The sequence below is a fragment of the Muscardinus avellanarius genome (genome assembly GCF_963383645.1).
Source record: "Muscardinus avellanarius genome assembly, chromosome: 14".
In the NCBI taxonomy this organism is placed as follows: Eukaryota; Metazoa; Chordata; class Mammalia; order Rodentia; family Gliridae; genus Muscardinus; species Muscardinus avellanarius.
Window position 1 is genome coordinate 34,275,429 of NC_137800.1, and position 26,084 is coordinate 34,301,512.

Here is a 26,084-nt window from a genome sequence, read left to right on the forward strand (position 1 = left end):
GTCCATTAATTGTACACATTTAAGGCCACATTCATTGTAAGTACATTGCTAATTTTAATGCTCCTAAGTTTTCTTTTTTTTTTTCTACTTTCAAGAAAGATTTCACTATTGAATAAAGAATGTTTCACCTATGTCAGTTCGGTAGAGCTATTCACAGAATTGAAAACTTGGGGCTTAATGGATTAATGACAGAAACAATCAGCTGTATCAGGCAGTTTTTACAAGCACAACACAAAATTGAACTACATCCATCCCTTTTCAGCAACCTCTTTGAAGACTGTCATCTCTGTCATTTGGTACAACTCATTTATGTGGCATGGGTGGTATTTTCCCCTTTTATGTCCTAATTATTAGTATTTTTATTTCTTGTGTCACAAGTTAACATCTTAAAGTGGGTACTGGCCAAAACACCTGACTGATGCCATCACTCCTGGTGCCTGCCCAGAGCAGTGTCTCCATAAAGGTGCTGCCATAGCTATATGGGGTTTTGATTCTTTAAAATCTCAACACAACCAGCACACCTCTGTTTAAAGCAGAGTGTGGTTGGCCTTGTCAGTAAAGTTAATGCCACATTGGGTGTGTTTAGTTCACAAAACAGGCCTTCTGTCCCCCACATAGTAGTACTCACTTTTATAAGGCAAACACTGGTAACTGAAGCTCAGAACTGCCTAGGAATACTTTAAAGAGCATAGCTTTTTAAAGATTGGAAGGCCAATGTCTCCTTTGTCTTATCTGGAGCCAGATATAAATAAGGTCTCATCCTAGCTTTGGAAACTGTCTTAAAAAGAGTAACACTTTACAATTCTCTTTTGTAAAGTAGTACTTTATTTTGATATTAACTTGTATAGTCACTAGATGATACCTCATAAGAATCTTCTGATGATGATTATAATCAGCCGTGCAGAGGTTACATTAATTAGAACTTTCTGATCAGTTATCTGGCGAGCTAACACTTAGTTGGTTTCAGAATCATTTTGCAGTACAAGACAGGGTGGGAGGACCCCAAGGAGCTTTCTTCTGTGTTTGTGGCAGAGCCTGAGATGAACACATCATCCCATGGCAGAGGGTGGAAAGGTAAAAGAGGAGAGCGAGCCCTCTCTCAAAGCCCTCAGGCACTGAAACCCTTTTGGCCTAACTACTCCTGAAAGGTCCCACCTCTTGATATTGTTACAGTGGCACTGAAGTTTCAACACAAGCCTGTTATCCCAGAACCTGGGAGGCCAAGACCACTGGATGATTTCAGGTTTGAGGCCAGCACATGTAACTTAGAGAGGCCCTGTTTCAAAACAAAGGATTGAGGGGGGATGTAGCTTAGAGTTAGAATGCAACTGGGTTCAATCCCAGTATAAAACACACACACACACACACACACACACACACACACACACACACACACACACCATGAATTTTGGAGAGGCAGACATCAAACTACAGCAGGTCCAGGCCCGTTGCCCTTCATCTTTCCTCCCTTCTTCCTCATGGTACGTGTCCATCAAGCAACAGCGAAGAAAAGTCTCACAAAACAGGGGCATTTATGCTGCCTTTAAAATGATTTGATTCTCTAAGCACAGGTAACTTTTATTTTTACGAATTGTGGATATATAAACTACTTGTGTCATGTACTTTTCTTTCTCACCATTGCAATTTATAATACTCTGTGAACAAAGAGACAATTTCATGTGCTCCTTTCATTATGGCTGTGGAAGTTGGTAATCACCATCGACTAAACCTCTCCTGCTTCCTTTTCACTTCCACATCCTCTTGTTAATGTCTACACAGGTACACCAGCATACTCATGCACACTGAACACACAAGCGCACACATACACATACACACAGTCCTTTCATTTCCACCATTCCCCATGGTGTTAGGGATTTGTGAGGTTTTTCAGTAAGATGATCGTAAAGTTCCTAGCGATGAGCCAAGAGCCTGCCAATTGCCGTAAGAAATATAACTCCAAGAAGAGCAGTGAATGGGAGCCAGCAGCAATTCTGAGCCCACCTCTCCTGTCAGGGAAAGCTGTCAGGTCTTAGGGTCACTCTTCATAACCTTCCTTCTTTGTGGTTGAAAGCTCTTGTAGTTTGCAATAAAAACTGAATCTTAGTTTCCTCGTGTATTGTACAGCCCCCTTAGGAAGCAGAGCAAGAGGCTGAGGACATAAATTAAGACTCAGCTGTGTTCCTTATTCCATTAGGCTTCTTAAGATAACTAAATTACTCGACCTTTCTTCAAGCCAGGCTTCCACCATGTAAACTGGGGGATAACTGTGCCCTCTTGGAGCCTGGGCCTACATAGTGGCTCCTGGTCCTCAGGGCCAGGCAGTTTATCAAGACTCAATGGGGTGGAGAGGGCTGGCTTTCTTCCACAGGGGCCTGTGTTGCTTGCAAAGCAGGAATGTCTTTTTCTTCCTCAGAGTGTTTTCCATGGTGCTAGACTTTTTAAAAGCTCAGAGTAATACAGATATTAACACTTTTAAAAGTTAGAATCTACCAAAAACTTATATCAAAGATATGAATGTAGCCTAACAGAATAAATCTCAATGATTACAATGAAGTATTCAGCCTTGGAGACTTAACCACCTGCAAAATTGATTATTACTGATTAGTAGCTGATAAAAATGATAATATATATGTTATCGCCCAGAGTTTTGGAAAAAGATATAAATATAGGTACAGATATAAATTATATATAAAGACAGGAGCAAATACAATGTTCCATGACATGTGTTCTTATTCAGCAGAGAAGGTAATATCAGTGTGTGTCCCCTGGTCAGTCTTAATATTTGTGCAGAACACTGCCAGGTTTTAAAGTGAGCTTGCAGTCACCACAAGAATACTGGTAGTTGAAAATGTCAGCAGCCATAAGGCTACTTAGAGGGAAAGTTGGAATGGCACTCAACAAGAGGCAAGATGAGCCTCCCCATTCCATCAGGTGGAAGGCAGCAGGATGAGAGCAAAGTCCCTAGTGCATGCTGCGTTTCTATCTGATAAAAAAAATCATGGATAAGAAAGCTGGGTCAGGTATTCTTACCTGCTATGGTCCAGCTGGTATGATCCTTCTCTGGCTTTTTCTGATCTGTTTTGAGTCAGTTAACAAATGGTTATTTTAAGATTGATATATTCTAATGGTAATTTTGTCAGGAATCTGAATAGCAGCAATATTTTAGTATAATTACTAACTTAGTAATTTGGTATATAATATATGTTACTTCTGTGTACTAAGCCAGTGCTTTCTTAACTGGAACCTAGTGAAGAATCATCCATTTACTAAAGAGAGGATTTCACAAAGTAACTAAAATATATCACATTTGTCCTCTTTGAACTTGAAGTATATAAATTCACAAGCTCCACATAACTATTCCATCACTTGCCAAGTAATCAAGAGAGAATTATTAGTTAACAAATAAGGCTGCTTTTATAGACAAAATATTTCAAAAAGGGGAGGAAGAGAAAAGGAGGAGCAGTAAAAAAATAGAAAAAATATTTTGTGATGATAAAAATTAGAAGTTATTGCAGTAGATTATTTTTTTTATTTTATTTTATTGGTGCACTGTATTCATACATCATAGTGGGATACAAACTTTTGTAGACATACATGCACACATTGCCCAGTCAGTCCCCACCCGATCCCCACCCCATTCTCTCCCCATCCCTCCCTCCCATGCTTGGCTTAGTGGTTGACATCTAGTATTATAGCAATATCCAAAATTAAAAATGATAATCTCACATAACAGTTTCATTTGTCTGATGCCAAGCTTTTGATGATTTAAAGATAACATTTCAATATTTCTTTTTGCTTTCTTTCTTACCAGAGCATATTTTTTCCTGTTTTTTTTGGTGAAACTATCATATATTTATATATTTATTTTTCAGAAAAAAATCTATCCTAATATGGAATATGAATTCTAGATACCCAAAACGATCTTGAAGAAGAACAAAGCTAGCAGATATATATTTTCTGATTTCAAACCATATAAAGCTACAATAATTGAAACAGTGTAGTACTGTTCTAAAGGCAAATATATAAACCATTGGAGTTAAATACAAGCCTAGAGCTAAATTCTTCCCTATATTGTCAAGTTATTTTTGACAAGGTTTCCACGAACATTTGGTGGTGGAGATAATATTCTTTTAACTAAATATAGTTGAAAAATAATAATTACATGGAAAAGAATAAAATTGGACCCTTACCTAATCCCACATAAAAGTATTAACTCAAAATAGATAAAAGACCTAAATATAAATCTTAAGACTATAAACTTTTAGGAGAAAATCCGGGTCATAAAACCTCACAACATTGAAATTGGCAGTGATTTCTTGGATATGATTTCAATGGCACAGGCAACAGAAGAGTATACAAACTCCCTAAAAAATAAAAAAAAATATTGTATATCCAAAGACAATGTAAACAGAGTTAAAAGTTACTAATAGAATTGGATAAAATATTTCCAAATGCTATATCTGAAGGTATATTAATATCCCAACTAGAAATCCTAAAAATTAACAACAATAAAGGCAAACAATACAATTTAGAGATAGGTAAAAGACTAACATAAATAATGAATCTCCACAGATAACCAATCTTAGTTGTCTGTTGGATGGAAAATCTTGTTTCTATGGTTCTGGTGAGTGTTACCTATTTCTTCTTTGTAGTTAATCTCTTTGAGTATTTTCTCTAGTGCTGGTTTTGAAGACATAAATTCCTTCAGTTTCTGTTTGTCATGGAAGCTTCTTATTTCTCCATCTAATTTGATAGAAAGTTTTGCTGGATAGGAAATTTTTGGCTGGAAGTTGTTTTCTTTCAGAGTTTGGAATATGTTACTCCAAGCCCTTCTGGCTCTCATGACTTGGTTTGGGAAGTCTGGAGTGATTCTAATTGGTTTGCCTCTGAATGTCACTTGGCCCTTTGTTTTTGTTGCCTTTAAGATTCTCTGCTTGGCTTCCACATTGGTCATTTTGACAATTATGTGGCGTGGGGATCCTCTTCTCCGATCCTGTCTAAAGGGAGTTCTATAAGTTTCCTGGACCTGTGTATCAACCTTTTGCTCTATGTTTGGAAAATTTTCTGCTATTACTTCCTTGAAGAGATTGTTGATCCCTTTGGTTTCACTTTCTTTTCCCTCCTCTATTCCAATTATTCTTAGGTTAGCTCTCTTAAGATGGGCCCATATTTCTTCAATGTCAGATTCCTGCTGTTGGATATTTTTTTCTAGATTAGAAACTATGCGTTCATTTTTGGATTGCTCATCTTCTAAGAGCGAGATTCTGTTCTCCATGTGTTCTAATCGGTTGTTTGTGCTTTGAATTGAGGCCTTTACTTCATTAATTGCATCCTTTATCTCTTTTTGGCTCTCTCTGAGTTCTTTTCGAAGCACCTCTATTATTTCTACAGTTATTTTCCTAATTTGATCTTCTAGAAATCTCTGATTTTCTGTTTTATCGGGTTCTGATGTTGTGGGGTTGTGGGCGGTATTCATTGCTCCAGTATTATTCCTCTTTCCCATGATTTCGGATGCTTGTGCCTTCTCTGGGTTCTTCCCTTGGGTCACTATGACTTCACTTAAGGTGTTCTGGATCTCGAGTCAGTAGTATCTCAGACCCCACTACTCCTTTACTGAGTTTTATCACAGAGTCTCCAACCCAGGGAGTCGATAGAGGCTGCTTTAAACTATGGGGGGTGCCAGGTTGCACGTTCTCCTATGGTGTGATATCTCTGCCACCACCACTCCCTCACTGGGTACAGTGAGGTACAGTACTGGTATTTCTTCTCTGTGGCCCGCAATTTGACTCACTGTTCTTGAGTACGCAGATGTAGCTGTACTGGATTCGGCGAATTCACTGCTGCTGCCGCCGCCAGTGGCAATATGGCGCCGCAGCCACGCCCTCGGCCATGAGGCTGGCGTATTTTTTCTTCTCTGGTTTTGATTTCCACTCTGAATCCCTGCAGCGTGTGCTGAGCTCAGCCACTGGGAGCTTTAAATCCTCTCTGCGCCTAAAGATCCTGCCTGGCTGTTCCGCAGCGGCTCACCTTGGCTTGCTGTAGCCGTCCGATGAGTTCGCCGCTGCCGCCGGCAGTATGGCGCCGCTGCCGCCGGCAGTATGGCGCTGCTGCCGCCGGCAGTATGGCGCTGCTGCCGCGTCCTCGGGCGCGTGTGTCTCCTCTGTGGCCCTGAGCTCTGTTCTCAGTCCGCTTTCTCTCTGGAGCCTGGTGGTTTTTTTGTTTTTCTGTTGATGGTGTTTTCTGGCTATGAAAGGCGCTGGTTTTGTGGTAATGGAGATTGGTTGTTAGCAGGGCTCTTAAGCCCCGCTTTTCTCGGTCGCCATCTTCCCGGAAGTGCAGTAGATTATTATTACTAGCAAAGCACCTACTCTAGGATTCTTAGCTTTTCATAAAGTGGTAGGAATATAACTGATCCTTGTATATACATGGTAAATAATTTTCCTAAAACTGCCACACATTTTTACATGCAAATTTACAAGGTATTTATTATACTTTTGCTTTGAGAATATATATTGTGGAGGGAGTACTCTGCCTCTGAGCTGCATCCCCAGCCCTGTTTTATATTTTGAAGTAGAGTCTCACTAAGGTACCACCCACTGGTCTCAAACCTGTGATCCTTCTGTCTCAACCTCTCAAGTACTGGGATTTACAAGCATGTACTACTGTGCTAGCTCAACTTTAAGGATTTTTTAACCCTTTTTTTTCCCCCTGTGGTACTGAGGATTGAACCCAGGGACATTCTGTTTCTAAGACCATTTTTATTATTTGTTTGGAAACAGGATCTTGCTAAGTTGCTGAGGCTGGCTTTGAACCTGCAATCCTCCTGTCTCAACCACCCAAGTACTAGGATTACAGGTGTGCACCACCATGCCCTACTTGAGGATATTTTTTAAATTAAAAATTAAATTAAAATAACACATGCTTATTGTAACAAATCCAAATAATGCAGAACTATATAAAGCAAAACATGTAAGCCTTCCTTAGGAACCTGTTTCTCAGAAGAGATCACACCTGACAGTGTCCTTCACGGTGTATTCTTCGGGTCGTTTTTATGCCATGGGGGTAGGGAGGGAGAGATAGTGATTTGGAAGAGTTGTACAACAAATAGGGTCATAAAAGACCCAATGTTCTGAAATTTGCTTTTTTTCCCCACCTTGTTTAATTCTAGTAATAGATAGTGAACAGCTTTTCATATTAGCAAATGTTGTGGTAATTCGTTATTTTTTAAATATTCACCTATATAGATATGGCATAATTATTCTACTAATGATAACTCCCCAAATTTTCAGCTATAAATAATACACAGATGAAATATCTGTGCACTTCTCTGCACCTTTCTGTTCACAGCATTGTTTCCAAGCATGCATTCCTAGTGGGAAAACTGCTGGTTGTAAGAGTTTATGAACATAGTCAAAGATTTTGTCTTTGTCTTGTCTTTTAAGCCTGAAGACCTTGTTCTTTGACTTCCTGGCCTTGAAGGTATCTGCAACAGTGTGCAAATAAAGAAAAAGCCTTCAATTCCATTTTTGCCAGTACCAGACTTATCTCCGTCTGTAGTTTATAGCTGCTTAAGTTGTCACAGAAGCATTTGGCACTTTAGGTCCAGAAGGATCCAAGTTAGGGACTGGCCATCAAATGTAAATAGCAGATCACAGATTTTCACATTGACTGACAGCTTAGCTCAGGCCTAAGTTGAACACTCTTATAAGACTTAGCTCTAAGCACAGAAAGCAGCATACAGACACCAGCATGAATGTTTCCTAGTGCTCTGACAGCAGCCTCCCTCCACCCAGCAGAGCCATCACCCTTGCAGCACACCTGGGAGGTGTGAGTAGCCACAGTGTGGGAGGCTGGTCCATGCTGGAGGCTCCCCATCAACCGAGGCTCCCCATCAACCGAGTCTCCCCAACCCTCCTGCTCAAGTTGGTGTGTCCTCCCTGATGCACACCACCCTGCCTGTGAGGCCCCAGGTGTGACTCAGAGTGCCTCCCTCCTGCCAGGGAGGAGAGGCCAGGCCTTTAGAGTGTTGATGGCCTGATAGGAGAGGCAGATGCTGCTTTGTCGCTGTGAGGATGCGTAGCCTTTCCTGTTGCTTTGTCATCTGGGTTTATTCTGTGAGTTGCCTGTTCACACTCTGTTTCTTTTTCTCCTCAAAAGTCTTCTATCATTTTGTCTTTTGGATGCCTTTTAAATTGAAAAACTATCATCTAAAATCCCAGCCTCCCCTACCTTTTCATTTAGCCAGTACATCTTTGCTGAACACCAACTGTGTGTCCCTGTGGAGGTCCTAGGACTCCGGCAGGCAAAGAGTCGGTCGCTGGCCCTCCTATTCTGTGAGGGTGGAAGGCAGTAAAACAAGTCCTGAACATGCAAGTGCCACTGAGAAAAGTGAGGCAAGAGCCAGCACAGTGACCATACCTGTCATGCCAGTACTTGGGAGGCTGAACAGGAGGGTTGCAGGTTCAAGGACAACCTCCGCAAGGAATGAGACTTTCAGCAACCTAGCCAGAACCTGTTTCAAAATAAAAATTAAAAATAGGGTTGGGAGCTGGGTATGGTGGTACATGCTTGTAATCCCCGTGCTTGGGAGGCTGAGACAGGAGGATCACACAGGTTTGAAGCCAGCCTCAGCTACTTAGTGAGGCTCTCAGCAACTTAGTGAGACCATGTTTCAAAAAAAAGTATAAAATAGGTCTGGAAGTATAGCCTGGAGATAGAAAGCTCCTGGGTTCCACCCCAAGTACCACCAAAAAAAAAAAAAAAGGTTAGGGGTGTGGTTCAGAAGGTAGTATGTCCCTGGGTTCAGTCTCCAGTACAGTCAATGAATCAATGAAACAAAAGCAAGGCAAGATTAGGACTCCTTTAAAAGAATCCCTAGTTCCTGTGAAAATGGCTAATGCTCAGTAGGTACACAAAAAAGGCCCTGATCAGAAGCAGACTTTAATTAACCAAACCACAGTGCATCTTGGCAGGAATAAAAGTGACAGTGGTTTCTGATTGCTTAGAGAAACAGGGTGTCAGTTACAGCATATGGCAGCCTTCCAGAGACTTGATTAGCCAAGTTTCCCCATATCTCTGATGAAAATTAGGAAGGAAAGTTACCCTGTAACAACACCAAAGGGTTTTCTTAGAATTTCTTCTCTCATAGCAGCTTTCCAAAAAACTGCCAGGAGTAGCTCACTAATAATGGACCCCTTATTCATAGATTCACTTTCCATGGTTTTATTTACCTGTGGTTGACCACAGTTTGAAAATGTTAAATTAAAAAACGCAGATAAATAATTCATAAGTTTTAAATAACTTTTATTGTAGTTATAATTGTTCTATTCATTATTGTTGTAATCTCTTGCTGTGCCTAATTTATAAATTCAGTTTATAAATTCATCTGAAGTTTATCCACAAGAAACACAGATTAAAAGTAAATGAATAAAGAAAGCTATACCATACTAACACAAATCAAAAGAAAGGGAAAATAGCTATATTAATTTTAGAGGGAGAAGACTTCAGAGCCAGAAAGGTTATAAAGGATAAAGAAGGGCATTGCATAGTTCTTCAAGAAAATACGTCCTTAATATGTATGTGCCTAACAGTACCAAAATATGTGGGGCAGAAACTGACAGAGCTGCAAGGAGAAACAGATGGATCGGCTATTACGGTTGGAGACTTTATCACCCTTCTATTACAACCGGCAGATCTAGCAGGCAGAAGACCAGGAGATGCAGCTGAGCTCAGTGTGCAACTGACATCTAGGAATGGCTTTAGCCAGTAGCAGCAGGCTTCACAGTCTTCTCAAGCTCACATGCAGCATTCACCAAGACAGACCACATCGGTGGCTATAAACACCCATTAACAAATTTAAAGTATATATAGAGAAATAGTACTGTGTGTGTGTGTGTGTGTGTGCGTGTGTGTATTTTGTGTGTGTGTGTGTGTGTGTGTGTGTGTGGTACTGGGAATGGAACTCAGAGGGATTCTACCTCCAAGTGACACTTCCAGCCCTATTTTTTATTCTTTATTTTGAAACAGGGTCTCACTGAGTTACAAAGGGCCTCACTAAATAGCTGAGGCTGGCTATGAACCGTGATACTCCTGTCTCAGCCTCCCAGTGCTGGGATTACAGGTGTGCGCCACCATGCCCAGCTCCATGTATACTTTCAAAGCACAGTAGACTAAGCTAGAAATCAATAATAGAAATATGACTGGAGGGTGTATTCATTTTGAGTCACCCCCTCATGCCATTTTGGCATGGGGCTATATTTCTATTTTCTGTATTTCTATCTTTCTAATAAACTTCTTTAAATCTTCAACAAAAAAAAAAAAAAGAAAAAGAAATATGACTGGGAAGTCCCAAAGTACTTTGAGATTAATCACAGTGCTAAAAACCTGAAAAAAGAAGTAAACACAAGAGAAAATATATTTTTAACCCAGTGAAAATGGAAGCCCACATATCAAAATTTGTAGGATGTAATGAAGAGAAAAATTGACAGCTCTGAATGCAAACACTAAAGAAGAAGAAAGGCTTTATATCAATGATGTAAGCTTCTACCTTGGGAACCCAGAGAAAGGAGAGCAAACTAAAGCCAAAGTAAGCAAGCATAAGAAACAAAATCATAAAGATTATAACAGAAAAAAATGAAATTGAAAGTAGGAAATCAATAAAATTAATGAACCCAAAAGCTAATTGTTTCAAAAGATCTAAAAAATTGACAAGCTAGTAACTAGGCTAAGAAAAAAATGAAAAAAGACATGGTTAAGTTACTAATATCAAAAATGAAGGAAGCAGGCCAGGTGTGGGGGCACACACCTGTAATCCCAGCATTCAGGAGGCTGAGACCGGAGGATTGCAGTTTGCAGAGAGCCTCAGCTACTTAGTGAGGCCCTTCACAACTCAGTGAGACCGTGTTTCAAAAATTAAAAAAAGACTAAAAAATAGGGCTAGGGGTATAGCTCAAAGGTAGAATACCCCTAAGTTCCATCCCCAGTACCACAAAAAAAAAAAAAAAAAAAACAAGGAAGCAGCATCGGTACAGATCCCATGAACACTAAAAAGATAATAAAGGAATAGTATAAACAACTCTGCCAATATACCTAATAACTTAGATGAAATGGATTAGTTTCTTACAAGATGCAGTGTACCAAAACTCACACAAGAAGAAATAGACAACCATAATAGGTTTATGTCTATTAAGAAATTGAGCCAAGCACAATTCCAGTACTTGGGAGACTGAGAAGAGGAGCACAGGTTCAAGGCCAGCCTCAGTAACTTGTTAGGCTCTCTATAACTTAGTGAGACCCTGCTTCAAAATAAAGATTAAAAAATCAGGTTGGGCTGGGCATGGTGGTGAACATTTGTAAAATAAAAAGTATAAAATAAAATAAAAAGTAAAATAGGGCTTGGAGCATGGCTCAGAGGCAGAATGCCTAAGTCCTCAGTACTATCAAAAAATAAAAGGAAAGAAGGAAAATAAAGAGGAAGAAGGGAATTGAATCAATAACTAATAAGCTTCCTAAACAGAAAATGAGTCCTAAATGGTTTCTACCGAACATTTTTTTTTTTTTTTTTTTTTGGTGGTACTGGGGTTCCTGGAAGCCCTTCTACCTCCGTCCAGGCTACACTCCCAGACCTATTTTAATATTTTTATTTGGAAACAGGATCTCCTAAGCCAGCGCGCATGGCTGGCTTCGAACCTGCGCGATCCTCCTGTCTCTGCCTCCCAAGCGCGGGGATTACAAGCGTGCGCCACCACGCCCGGCCTCTACCGAACATTTAAGAAAGGAACTATTAATTCTCTACAATCTCTTCCAAAAGATAGAATCAGAAGGAATACTTGCTAATTTATTCAATGTGATCAATATTACCCTAATACCAAAACCAGGGGGACAGTATAAGAAAAGAAAATTATAGCCAGATGTAGTGGCATACACCTATTCAGAAGACTAAGGCTAGAAGATCACTTAAGCTCAGGAGTTCAAGACGTACCTAAGCAACATTGAGAATTCTATCTCTAAATAATGAATAAAGCTATAAGCCAGGCATGGTGGTGCACACTTGTAATCCCAAGATTTGGGAGGCTGAGACCGGAGGATCATGGTTTGAGGATAGCCTCAGGTACTTAGTGAGGATCTTTGCAACTCAGTGAGACCCTGTTTCAAAATAAAGAATAAAGGCCGGGCGTGGTGGTGCATGTTTGTAATCCTGGTGCTTGGAAGGCAGAGACAGGAGGATCGTGCAGGTTCGAAGCCAGCCTCACTGGCTTAAGAGACCCTGTCCCAAATAAAAATATAAAATAGGTCGGGCAGTATAGCCCAGAGGTAGAAGGGTTTCCAGGAACTCCATTACCACCACAAAAAAAAAGAAAGAAAGAAAGAATTAAAAATTGGGCTAGGGGTGTAGCTCAGCGGTGCCCTTAGAACCCATCTCAAGTACCACAAAAAAAAGTTATTTAAAGCAACCAAAAAAGAAAACTACAGAACAGTATCTCTCATAAACATAAATGTAAAGATCCTTAACAAAATATTAACAAATAGATCCCAGCAATGTATAAATAGAATTATACACCATGACCAAGAAGGAGTTTATCCCAGTTATTGTTCAGCATTTGAAATCAATTAATGTATTCATTACATGATCATGCTAAAAAAATCACACAATCATATCAACAGATGTATATAAAATTTGATAAAATTCAATACCCATTTGTTACATGAACTCCAAGCAACCTTAGAATAGAGAGAGACTCAAAGAACATCTGTAGAACTCCACAGCTGACATTATATATTTGTGTGTGTGATGTGTACATGTGTTTGCTGGGAATTGAACCCAGGAGCATTCTACCTCTGAGATACATTCCTATCCCTATTTTATTTCTTATTTTCAAACAGGGCCTTGCTAAATTGCTGAGGCTAGCCTCAAACCTGTGCTCCTCCTGTCTCAGCTTTTTAAAAAGTACTGGGATTGCAGGCATGCACCAGCGGTCATCTTTGTGAATATTTTTTTTATTACCTCTAGGGTCCTTGAAGTAAATTCTAGATGAAGTCACTTAATGAACCGAATGTGGGGTGTTGATCCCCAATGGGTAGGAAGAGACACCATTAGCTGCCTATCTTACCTGCCTGACATTAGCCCCCACTCTCTCAAGCTCAATAGCATGACCTCAGGCATTTCTAATTAATGTTCTGTGCATTTCTTGTGGTTTTTCTTTCCTTTTCCAGGCTGAACAGTCAAAAGAAGAACAGAATCAAGATTTGAATGCAGAGAAATTGATGAGGCAAGTCTCCAAGGATGTGTGTCGGCTTCGGGAGCAGAGCCGTAAGGTGCCTCGGCAGGTGCAGTCCTTCAGGTAAATGGCCTGTAGAGACAGATTTTAAATTGTCCTCAGAATCTGTAAGAATTCACCACAGAGAGCAGTGAAAGTTAGTGTCAGGTCTATTGACCAGCTTTACTTCCCAGCTGTACATTAGACCCTTTCTGCAGCATAGACTCAGCTGGCAGAGTTCTAGCCATGATTAAAGCCAGCTCCCCAGGAGTCCAGGTCCCCCAATTCTTAGTAGCAGCTAGCACATCTCATTGAGAAAACTTAAACCAGCTTACAAAAGGGTACAGGGAAGTCATGTTTAGGGGTTTTGTTTATTTTGCAGACATTTCTTGGAAACCCCATTAAGCTTCCCTCTGTGCTAGGCCCTGCAATATAAAGCCCAAGACATTCTTCTAGAGAGCTGTTCTTCTAGAGGGCTGCAGTCCACGGGAGACAGGCAGGTGCCCAGGTCCCTACAGAGCAATGTGCCAAGAACCAACAGGGATGAGCTGGGATTTGTGAGGCAGACAGGGGAAGTCTAAACCCATGCAGGGTGAGGCTGCACACAGTAGCAGGAGAAGTCATAGGAGAAGCAACATTTAAGCCCATTCTGGAAGGGTGAGTCAGCTCTCGGGTTGGTGGGTGTGAATAGGGGATCAGGGCAGGAGGAACAGCATGGATGGAGGCACAGAGCCTTTGAGGTCACTGCCAAAGCCTGAGTACAGTACAGCTGCCGGCCAGTAAGTCTGTCAGGTAGAGCTGAGCTTAGGCCACACATGGCTTCCGATACTACATGGAAGATTTTCAGCCATGGTTTATGTGGTGAGGGTCTCCAAGCATAGGAGTCAATGGTGGGGATAGATTTTGTGGGGGGCAGATATTGAAGGCATTGTGGAGAGTGGGCCAGGGAGAAACTGGCAAGGGGAGGCCAGTTAGGTGGATGGGAAGGGATAGAGAAGGGCGCAGCTCTGTGCACCAGCACTCCTGCCTGAGAGACAAAGAGAGGAGCAGGTGTGCAGAGAGGCCACTGAGTCCCTCTCTTACGTATACCAAGTTAACCACACCATATATAGCCTTGGTCATTGCATCCAGTAGACCAGCTGGAATAAAAATCTAAATCTAAGGTCAGGTAGGAGATCAAAACTGGAAATCTTCAACCTCAATATGATGGTTTCATTGATGGAAATCAGCCAGACATCCCATCCCAGAAAGGTGAAGAGGTGTCCAAGAAAGGAGGCCCCCTGGGCACCAGCAACTGAAGGGCTTGCAGCAAAACAAATGTAAGGCCTGGGGAGGTACGGGCGAGCGTGTTATGAGGGCAGAGGTTAGGAGAGTAGGCTGCATGGCGGAGCAGGGTAGTGTTGAAGGGTAGGACTTGGCACAAGGCCAGAAGTGAGGCTGCAGGAAGGTGTCGCGAAGATGCTGGAGTCCAGAGAGGGGAGGGGGCTAAAGCATAACGAGCAGAGGCTTTATTTTTTTATTTTTATTTATTTATTTATTTATTTTTGGTGGTACTGGGGTTTCTGGAAACCCCTTCTACCTCTGGGCTACACTCCCAGACCTATTTTATATATTTTTTTATTTGGAAACAGGGTCTCTTAAGCCAGCACAGCTGGCTTCGAACCTGTGCGATCCTCCTGTCTCCGCCTCCCAAGCGCGGGGATTACAAGTGTGCGCCACCACGCCCGGCTCTAACTTAATATATTTATATAACAACAATCTGGAATATAGAAAATGGAAGGACATATTTTAGGCAGAAAATGGCAATTTTAAATTTCTTTACAAAAAAAATTATTAGCCCTGTGCAAAAATTGTAGATTTAAATAATGATCAGAATATTTTACGAATAAAATTTGTTCTATAACACTTTGCCTGCAGGATCTAATCATTCATCCCCTCAACTGCAGATGCTTTTTGTTGTTGTTTTCTAAGTTGTAGTGCTGTACTGCTTATTTCTGTTTAGAAATATACATTATGCAACCCATTTTACTATGCTACTTTTTTGTCTTTTTTTTGTTCTTTTGATAAAGTGTGTGAAATCTTATTTAAAAAGTGTATAAACATTTTTGGCTTCCTTAAGAACAAAACCATTGATACCATCAGCCAGGCAATAAGTGGAATGGACTGGAAGTGCAGTGTCACTCCTGAAGCCATGCAGGGGCATTGGCCCTATCCTGCATGCTGAGAGATTGGGGAGCAGTGGGGTGAGGACACTCTGCCCCACAGGAGGGCACCGCGCAGCCCAGCTGCTCAACTCACCTGGAACCAAGGACCAGGGGCCTTTTGACTTTACAAGAGAATTAGAATGCAAGCATTGTATGTCTGATGTAGGCACTAGCAACTAGTTGAGGTATTCCAAAATACCCCAGTTGTCTCAAGTGTACCTGCACCAATATCATGCCCATACCCTCTTGAATTTTTAAATCCTTACTATCTTTCATGGAATTGAAATAACCTAGAACATAGTATGCCACAGAAATAACTCTCATCTCCATATTCTCAGTGTTTCTACTTTTCCTTTTAGTCGTTTCCTTTCCTTAGTGTTCAGAACATCCACTCGGCCCCATTCCTAGTCCTATACTTCTTCCTCCAGGAGACCATGATTCTCAGGAGGGCCACTGCTCCATTCCCTTCTGCAGCAGCCAGTGAGGCCCTCCCTGGAATGCACCCCAGAACTTAGGTGCTGATGGAATGCACATAAGTTTCATGAAAAGATAGGCAGACTGCTCTTTGGTAACTAGTAATACCATATTTCTCTCATACTCTGCTAACATGTAAACCATCCTTCCCCATTGCACTCAGATTCACCCTTGCAGATTGCTTCTCACTCTCCCTGCTTCAGGATGCAGGCCATGTTCTCCCCTCAGGATGGGTATTGGTTTGAGTCATGGCATCACTACCAACCTGTCCCTGCTTCAGCATGGTGTTGACTTTAAAGAATTTCCCTGGTATTATGGACTCTTTTGTGAGGTCACCAGGAAGTTTTCCTGCAGGATTTTGTCCCTTTTAAATCCTCTGCTAGCTGGTTTAGAAACACCTGAATTGAAAATACCTGAATTAGTTGCCAGTGCCTACATCTTATGCTAGCAGTCCTCAAAAAGGGGGCTTACTGGCTTGGTCTGTAGGTGATTTACTGTAGCCAGAGCAGCTGTTCTCCTTCACATCAAAGGCTCTGTTGATTTTAAATAAAGTTCTATTTGAGGAAAAGATCTCCCATCTGGGCTTGGGGGCACTACTGGAGCTCTTGGGATTTTGAGCAAGGCATTAAAGTTGGTTCTCTCATCCCTGTCTCTAGGGAGAAGATCGCCTACTTCACCAGAGCGAAGATAAGCATCCCGTCCCTACCAGCCGATGACGTGTGACTCCATGGCTTAACAAGTGTTTTTCATCTGTTCACTTTCTTAGGGAGGGCAAAAGACTGAATATTTGTATGGGGGCATTTGGGGGGTTTTTTGTAAGATAACTATCAACTCTTGAAGAACTTTTATTGCACACCAGATTTTCAACGTGTTAATTTGTTAAGTACCCTGAATGTCATTCTTACGTGTTTAAGAAAGAAAAAAACATCCGGCAACAAAAATGGGACAATCTGGTGCACAAACAGTGCAGTGCGTGTGTGTGGCCAGTGGGCTTCCTGGCGTGAAGGGGGCTGGAGGCAGGCCGCATCTGTCCCCTGAGCATGGCTGCAGGTGGCTGGGGCCTTGTTTTTTAGTGGTAGACTGAGGAGCAACTCTGTCAACTGAAGGAAAAGAATGAGCAGGAGTGATAGCACAGAGCACTCCACCCCCTGAAGCCAGCACTCTGTTCATGCCATTACCTATGCCAGAACACTGTTTCCTTTAAACACGTTTCTTTTTTTCCTTTTATGGCTGTCTAAAGAAAACAAATTGCAAAATACTGAATGCGGGCTGGGATGTAGCTCAGTGGCAAAGCGCTTGCCTTCCAAGTGCCCTTGGTTTGATCCCCAGTCGCCCCCGCAAAAAAACAGCCCTAAAACACTGAGTGCAAGAATATGAGAGTACAGAGGAGCAGTACTCCTGACCACACTAATGATCTCCTGATTCATGACCCTGAAGGTGAGAGAAAAGAGTGTGAGCACTAGTCTCCCCAAAGTACGCTGCCAAACCTCATGCAGTGAGCAGCCGCTTCTTCCGACCCAGCCTGAATTAGCCAGCGTGAGTTCCCACCTGGCGCCAGTGAGTTGTCCTAGGCATGAGGAGGATACAGGGGAGGCTGTGGGGACCTGGGCTCTGAGGACAGACGTGGAGGGGAGCACGTCTGCACTCACTCAGTGAAGCCAAGAACAGATGAAAGGGTGTGAATCAAACTTGCCAAAAATAAAAGAGATAGTTGATCAGACAGCTTTCTCACATTTACTAGAAATGACTCTGCATTTCTCAAGTTTAGAGGATGCTAATTGTAACTTATGGTAAGTAGTCGGGAGGCCAAGGAAAGATTGTGCCTGGAGGGTTATTACTCTGGAGTATAGGATAAACCATTTGTAAAAAGAGAAAGAAAGAAACTGTTCCAGACAAACAAGTTTAGAGATGTAAACTGAAGTGTTCTGCCCTCCAGTGTAGGGTTTGAACTTACCCAACCCAGGCACTTCTTTAAAAAAGTAAGTCCTCAGTATAGCTTTGCCAGCTTAGGCTTTTAAAATGCTAAGTTTTTAGGCAATTTAAGCCATACTTATTACTCAATCTGTTATACTGGAAGAAACAATTTTTAGTTAGCCATCTTAATAGCAAACTGAATCAGTTTTTTGTTATTTGTTTTGTTTTTTTAAATGCAAAGTCCTCTTTAAAAAGTTTTGTTTCTATGCTAGGATCCTTGCTAGCAGGAATTTTTATTTTCTTGAAGCTAACTAAAGCATATTTTTGGAAAGTTCATTTTATCAAAGTCCAAATTAAGCAGTTTCTGAGCCTAAAACTTTATTTTTCCTAAATATGCAAATTTCTTGGAAGATATAACTGGACATGACACTACTTTAACAAAAAGTAGCCTAGTAAGCGACTGAGCACTGTCCTTCTAGGCCGCCCAGTTTGTTCTTTTTGATGACTAAGGAAAACTAGAAAAAGAGTACCGTTCATCCTGTCTAGGTCAAATGTGAAAGGCAGAAGTTTATTTAATGTAGAGTTAAATGAAGGTCAGCTGTTTTCAGCTTCTTAATTTGACCATGAAAATGTTTATAGAATTTTGTGTAGTTGTGCCGTACGATTTTATTTTCTTCATTTATTTATTTACGGTCTTATTTATGTTCTGTTTAATATATAGTTTGGTTCTGGCCATTTTAAATGTTTGACATAGAAGAGGCTATATTGGAGTAATTACAGCTTTATAAGTCTTCATCAGATTAACTGTTAACTTTTTGTATCACAAAAAGTTTCAGACAAGTATTAAAGAATAAAATCAGTCTCAGGCTGGTAGATAACAGTTGTGACCAAAAGCTTTTGGTTTTATCTTACAAAAGTTGTTCATTCTAATATGAGAGACAAACTTATTTTAATATAATCCTTTTTCCACTTTAAAAATCAACAATAGTATTATGTATTTATAGGCAACTTTTAATAATCTTGTCATATTTGTACTAACCCAGATGATTCAGTGACAAAAACATTTTACTAACATGATCATAAAACCATATGGACAAATATGAATTTTAATATAAATACTATTTTTAAAAGGTAGAACTTATTCTGCACAGGGTAAAAAGAATGTAATATTTAGTTCTTGAGTTTGAATTATCAGTATGTTATTACAGTTTTGTATATCAGAATCTTAGGTACAAAGAATATCACTAGCCAGATGAACAAAGTTTAACTGAGTCTCTGTAGCATGCAAATCAAACAAATTTAAAGTTTTTTTTTTTTTTTTTTTGCTATGGCTTTATATTGTATTAAATGTCAAAAGCTCAGGACTGACTAAATATTTGATCAGGTTAAATTCCAAGCATGTTTCTGCTTTCATTTGTCTTGTTTGTAAAAGTATACAGATATGTCACATAGATTAACTTTGGTTCTGCACTTTTCATGTGGGTAGAAAAAAAATGTAGTGCTTTTTATTTTTAACAAAGATACATATTGCCTGAACTTCATTTTAGTGTTGCTCATTGTTCAGTTAATTTCTCTGATTGGCACAGACACAAGAGTTTACTTGAACCATGTACCAAGCAAATATAAAATGTTCCGGAAGAATTCAAGCCAGAAGTTTTGTGTGTGGTTCTTGTTCAGATGTATTTTCATTGCACAGGGGGAACAGCGGGCTCCCGAGTGCGTGCTGTGGCCCTGTACCACCTAAGTGGCAGTGTGCTCCCAGAGCAGGGGCTGCAGCCCCTGTGGCTGCTCGAGCAAGGAGCTCTGGCAAGGCTGGCCACGGAAGTAGTACAAGACACAGAAGCAGAATCATGTTTGTGTGGCAGATTCCAGGAGTCTCCCACCATACAAGATTGCCTTCCTCTGCTTGTGGGCATATGGTTGGGGGCATAAGTGGATGCAGCCTGCTTTTGGAAAAGGCTTCAGAGAGCATTGAGGCCTGTGATTTGAAAAGGAGATAACATGTCCTGTGTCTCTCACCTCAAAAGCCTGTGAAGAGCCAGCAGGTTTAGTGTAATCAAATGTCACGCATGTTAAATAAACATGTCATGAGACCTTAGTTTCAATTTTATAGGTTATCTTAAACACCTGAAGGAAGTGAGTGATTAGCAGTAACATTTCCAGTTGCCAGAAGGACTCATCTCCATCTTAATAGTACCTTCAAAGATACTTAAGCACTAATACCATGGTTTCATTGCCAGCTTTGTGCAATCACGGAGCCTATTTTAAAATTAAGAGAACTCTTAACATAATAATGAATATGATTACTATTAGGTCTTGATTATTTTTGGTCTCCAAGTAGAAAATAAAAATAGTTTATCAGCCTTAAAGAAACTGTATTTTAAGAAGTTATTAGCCACAGGGGGGAAATATGCATGTTAGAAAGTCAGAAGCATAGTGAAGGGTAACTGTAGCAGGAGATCCTACCAAATCCAGTGCTGAGCAAGCCTCTCCTTGGGAAGTGAACACCACTGACCCCTCTGGCTTAGATTTTCAGGTTCGTGTTTTTCATCTCCAGCTGACGACAGTGATCCTGCATTTCTGCTACAGCATAGTGGCCCGAAGCTCCAGGGGCTTGGGTTGAACAGGCTGCACAGTGAAGCAGGCTCCCTCCCAGCAGAAGGGAGAAGCCAGCAAACCAGCCAATAAAGAGCGCTTCCCCAAACTCCCACCTGGGGACTATCTCGGGGATGGTCTCGTCCCAGAACTCCTGAACCGTCAAGTGGGCCACCCAAGAGACCGGAACCAGGGCTGTCACCCCTGAGGTCCAGAACAGGAGTCCTCCCAGGATTAGCAGTCGCTTCTTGCAATCTTGCTGTCTGTCTCCAATCCTCAGACAGTCCAGGCCAAACCCGGAGACCAGCAGGCCCAGAAACCCCAGCCCATTTGACAGGAACATCAGAATCCGGGAGATCCTGAGCTCGGCCGGCAGCGCCAGGAAGGAGTCAAAGTCCTTACACTGCCTCCCCACTTCCTCCTGGATGACGCAGGTTTGCCAGAGTCCCATGGTCCAGTTTTCCATTTCGTTTAAGTCCAGGTTGAGGTTCTTCCAATGTGGCAAGTAATTTGTAAGACAAGATAAAATCCATCCTAGCAAAGATAGTAAGAGTCCTACTGATTGCATTGCTATTCTAAAGACTAAGGCCATTGTAAAGTCCTGCGAGGTTTAACCAACCCAACTCCTGCCCTCCAGTTGCTGTGAAGAGAAGTGTGACAGGAGTTATCACTTGCAGATTCAGAAATATTTTTTCATTGTGTATATAGGAGGATTCTTGCCAAAGTTGCTATTGTTTGATTCCATGTTGAAAAGGTTTCAGAAAAGGATAGGGAAATAATGCTGCAAACCAGTAATCCTAAGGTGTGGCCAACTTTGTATTCATGTCCTGTGGGCTGAATTTTATAGAAAGCACTTTGCTAGTGAAATAAAATTAAGTAATACTAATCCTCCTTTCATTGTTAGGTATTAATGTTGTTCCCAACCTTTCTAGCAAGTCAAAGAATTAAGACGTCTAAATGGAAAAATGTTTAATTGAAGGTTTTGGTTCAACTCCTCCTGCTTTATATCATGCTAATTGTACCTGTCAAGATTTTCATCTGTTATAGTTCTCACATTTCAATGCGTACATTATGATAATACTGGGAGTTTTCATTTTTTTTAAATAGATTCAAGCAAAGTATTTCTTAACCAAATAAATCAGTCTTATCACAAATCTCTCCAGACGTAAGTCAGGCTTATCTAAAAAAAAATCTCTGGCTACATATAACACATATCGAATGAAACAATACTTAACTAAGTATCAAGTTTATCTACATACCTTTCTGTTAAATTATCTCAAGTGTGCAAGAGACAGTGTTTTGTTGTTGTTTTTCCCTCTTTGCTGAAATATACTTTATATCCTGTGGAAAGGTTAAACAGTAGGACTTTGCAAGTTTGGATCAATATGTTTGGTCACTACTGAAGTATATATATTTTTTCTTTTTTGATACTATGGATTGAACCCAGGGGCATTCTCCTCCATGCTACACCCGCAGCCTTTTTTTTTAAACAGTCTCGCTCACTTGCTGAGGCCGGGCTTGAACCTCTGACTCTCCTGTGAAAGTTTTAATCTCATCAAATGCATTCACAATATCTAGATAGCAAAATAAATCTTTGTAATTGTTTTTCCTTTTAAATGTGTAGCTTTTTTTTTCCCCTCCCAGTGGTGCTGGAAATTGAACGTAGGGCCTCACACATGCTAGACAAGTGTTCTATTACCAAGCTATATACCCAGCTCAAGATGAAGGTTTTGAAGAAGAGATGATAAAAAGAGATTAGCCATTATTTAAAATCTGAGAGTATTACAATGTACTGAGGAAATGAAAAACCATCTGACTCAAAACAATTTCTAAAATTAAAGTGTCCCTTGGAATTTACAAATATAAACCACTTCTGTTCAAAGAAAACCAAAGTCATCGCTGTGGAAATGACTCTTTAAGATTGGCTTAGTATGTGTTTTTCCTAAAGAAAAAATGACAGTCATTTCCAACACCACAACAAAAAGCTTTCCAATATAAAATTAATACATTAAGAAGCCGGGCCGGGTGGTGCACACTTGTAATCCCTGCACTGGGAGGCTGAGACAGGAGGATCGCATAGGTTCGAAGCCAGCCTCAGCTACTTAGTGATGCTCTCAGCAACTTAGTGAGACCCTGTTTCAAAATCAAGTATAAAATAGGTCTGGGAGTATAGCCTGGAGGTAGAAAGCCTCTGGGTTCCACCCTTAGTACCACACACACAAAAAACTATACATTAAAGTTCTAGACTGATCATATTAGACAACTACTACCACATACTCATTTAAATAACCAGATCATTACTTCGTTTTCACTCTTGTCTATGTAATGCATGCCATAATCTTTCTCTTAGATATAAGATTTTCCTTCATTCTTTTGCAAGTTGGGGAGAAGAGCTTCTGGTATAGAAAAAATAGTTATTGAATGAGAAAATGTGAACCGCACAGATTTAGTTATGCAACAAAGATCCCTTTGTCATCACAGTTGATTTAAGACATGATTCCCTGGTCTTGTCGGCATCTTACACTTTATGATCTGTAGTTCTGTTTCCCAGATATGGACACTGAGTCTGCATTTCTGCCACAGCATAGTGGCCCGAAGCTCCAGGGGCTTGGGTTGAACAGGCTGCACAGTGAAGCAGGCTCCCTCCCAGCAGAAGGGAGAAGCCAGCAAACCAGCCAATAAAGAGCGCTTCCCCAAACTCCCACCTGGGGACTATCTCGGGGATGGTCTCGTCCCAGAACTCCTGAACCGTCAAATGGGCCACCCAAGAGACCGGAACCAGGGCTGTCACCCCTGAGGTCCAGAACAGGAGTCCTCCCAGGATTAGCAGTCGCTTCTTGCAATCTTGCTGTCTGTCTCCAATCCTCAGACAGTCCAGGCCAAACCCGGAGACCAGCAGGCCCAGAAACCCCAGCCCATTTGACAGGAACATCAGAATCCGGGAGATCCTGAGCTCGGCCGGCAGCGCCAGGAAGGAGTCAAAGTCCTTACACTGCCTCCCCACTTCCTCCTGGATGACGCAGGTTTGCCAGAGTCCCATGGTCCAGTTTTCCATTTCGTTTAAGTCCAGGTTGAGGTTCTTCCAGTGTGGCAAATAAGTTGCAATAATGGATAAAACCCAGCCCAGCAAAGATAATGAAATCCCAAAAGATTGCATCACCGTTCTAAAGACTAAAGCCATCATAACAAATCTTGCACCTTTGCCACCCTATAGGGTCTGCTATCCTGTGTGGTTGACAGTGGTGTGACGATCTTGGGTCTATGCTGCCTGGAATATAAGCTGCGGTCATTAACTCTTTGGGCACTCTGAAATGCGTTTTTGTTCCCCCTGAATATAATGTTTCATGTAAAGGACGAAAGACTCTGTTAAAACTATGAGTTAGGCTTTCTGATAAGGATTTGATCTCTTCCAATTTGCTTGGTAAAATTATATCCCCAATGCTTGATGATTATAAGTCTAAGGATGAACAAAGAGGGCTCTATGACCCCTCACCCTAAAGCACAACAGAAATCTTTGTGCTTCAATATGGATTAATTAGATTTTAAGTGGTGATAAAAGGCCAGCTCTCTCAACAACAGGACTTCATTGTAATAGCCGAATCTGAGATTTCAGGGATGCAAAACAAGGCTTTGTAAAGAAAGGTAGACTGTTTCCCTATAATCTTTATTCTCCTCTGACTTCCTTAACCTACACAAGAGCCCAGCTCGTGTTCTTTAGTGTCACAGGCACTTCACTCAGTTGGGACTTGGCAGGAAGCATTCTCTCAGATTCCTTTCAAAGGTAGAGGCTGGTTCACTGGGTTATTAAAATGGGAAGGACTGAGGCTAATGCCCAGAGGTGCTAAGTGAGGAAAGGAGCCCTGGGAAACCAGCTTTCACTCAACTACTTTCTCCATCCTCACTAAGGACTCAGGGTGAGGTATTGTCTTAGCATCCAGAGAGGTTTTATCCAGAGCCAGCATCCTCTTCATTTTGGCTGTAAAGGCAGAGCAGCTCCAGACTTCAAGACTCCTGCCGGTTCCAAGACAAAAATCTCCAGTATGGAAACACTAGCTGCAAGGAGCTCACCTTTGGGGCTTCATCTTGTCTTGAGGGTTTAGGCTGCACCTTGAGATGATGCCTCCAGAGAGCGTGACCCCTCAGAGAACACTGGGCTTTGGGCCAAGGCAAAAGGCCACACACACTCGGTTCCCCATGCTGCTTCACCTCTGGCATGGCTCAGCTGCCCTGCACAGGGCCTCACACCAAGAGGGCAAGAGCTGATGGGCTCCTAAAGTGGACTGTTCTACCTGGGTAAAGCAGAATCACTGCCATCACATTGCCACAGCTGAGTTTGGTCCAGAAGCAGAGACCTTTTACGATGTTGCTAACTAGGAAATGGGAAAGACCGGAACCAGCTCTTGATGTGCCTAAAACTAAGCATAAAAACTGGGTGTGAGGAATGTTATTGCCTTCATCTTTTCCCCTCGTCTTGTGTTTTACAAAGTTTTTCAAGGGTAATTATCACCTACCTGAGTTGTCACTGAAGAAATTTCTACTGCGGTGGGAGTTGGACCTGGATAACTACAAAATGTCTCCCAGCTCATCTTAGAGCATTTATAACAACTTGGGGGGAAGGAGCAGGGACAGTGGCACACCGCTGTAGTCCCTATGCTTGGGAGGGGAAGGAAGCCCCCAGATGCTGTCTGGGAGGGGCCCACCTCCACATCTCAGTGTGTGGATTCTCTACTTTGACCACGTTGCCCCAAAGTAGGGGAGGGGTGAAATTTGGCCAGAAGACAAATGTTCAGCCCATCGTTCAGTATGTGGAGCTGCATTTTATGTCTCAGGATCGTATATACGTATGTATCATATAAACAGAAGACAGACTGAAGATTACAGTGCCCAACCATCCCCGTTTGCCAGGATTTGTAATCATTTTAGCACTAAAAGTCAGACATGCTGAGAAACTGCTCAGTCCAGAGCGAGGGATTGATAAAAGTTCCATAATAAACCATTCCCAAAATGTAGTCACTGAAAACAATCACTTCTGTGTATTTTGCTCAAGAATCTGCAGTGTGCGTGAGGGTCAGTAGAGACTGGTCTGTGCTCTGAGCAGGATCAGCTTCGCTGAGGGAGGGCTGGAGGTCTGCTTCCAGGGCCTGCACACACACAGCTGGCTGGCAGCTGGGACTCAAGGGTGGCTACTGGGAGACTCAGTTTCCCTCCACAGTGCAATGTGGTGGCTGGATTTCAAAGGCCAGCTTCCCAAGAAGGTGAAGTAATAGCTCTGTCACCTTTTCTGTCTGTCCTCAGAAATAACAAAGCCATTTACCAATGCAGTCGTCATGGAGCCCACTGGTTCAGGGGAGGGGAATGTGGACAAAGCCCCAGAATCGCTGGTGGGACTAAGAATCATTTTGCCATTACTGCAAAATCTGTCATGAAAAGTAAATCAGATTCGCTTGTTATTGATGCCATTGACCAAGTCTACATTCTGGAAGACACACTGTAACCCTTGCATAGAAAAGATGACCTTTCTTTCTTTTCTTGGTTTTAAGCTTCTGTGCTCAAGACTGAGTTTGTGATCACAGCCTGTTTGGCCATGCAGACATTGACAGGTTTGGCACAAACTCCTGCCACTGCTAGCCTGTACTAGGTC

The 26,084-nt window shown here is 41.6% G+C and overlaps 3 protein-coding genes across 3 annotated transcripts in view; 1 reads left to right on the forward strand and 2 right to left on the reverse strand.

The window, feature by feature from the left end:
- WWC2 (WW and C2 domain containing 2) overlaps positions 1-16,657 on the forward strand; it is a gene marked incomplete at its 3' end in the record, with an annotated part of 227,871 nt that extends 211,214 nt beyond the window's left edge. Inside the window, exons 22-23 of the mRNA XM_080710126.1 lie at positions 13,213-13,340; positions 16,591-16,657. Coding sequence (XP_080566252.1) covers positions 13,213-13,340; positions 16,591-16,657 — 195 coding nt within the window. The remainder of the gene's footprint in view (positions 1-13,212; positions 13,341-16,590) is intronic.
- A 3,715-nt stretch (positions 16,658-20,372) lies between these two features.
- On the reverse strand, positions 20,373-21,035 carry LOC308273362 (claudin-22-like; the record flags this gene model as incomplete). Its single annotated transcript, XM_080710452.1, has 1 exon — positions 20,373-21,035. The coding sequence occupies one exon, from the start codon at positions 21,033-21,035 to the stop codon at positions 20,373-20,375; it is 663 nt and encodes a 220-aa protein (XP_080566578.1).
- A 1,926-nt stretch (positions 21,036-22,961) lies between these two features.
- On the reverse strand, positions 22,962-23,751 carry LOC308273422 (putative claudin-24; the record flags this gene model as incomplete). The annotated part of the gene is made up of 1 exon (XM_080710528.1): positions 22,962-23,751. Exon 1 carries the CDS (start codon positions 23,625-23,627, stop codon positions 22,962-22,964), a length of 666 nt encoding a protein of 221 aa, XP_080566654.1. The 5' UTR covers positions 23,628-23,751.
- Positions 23,752-26,084: the final 2,333 nt, after the last annotated feature.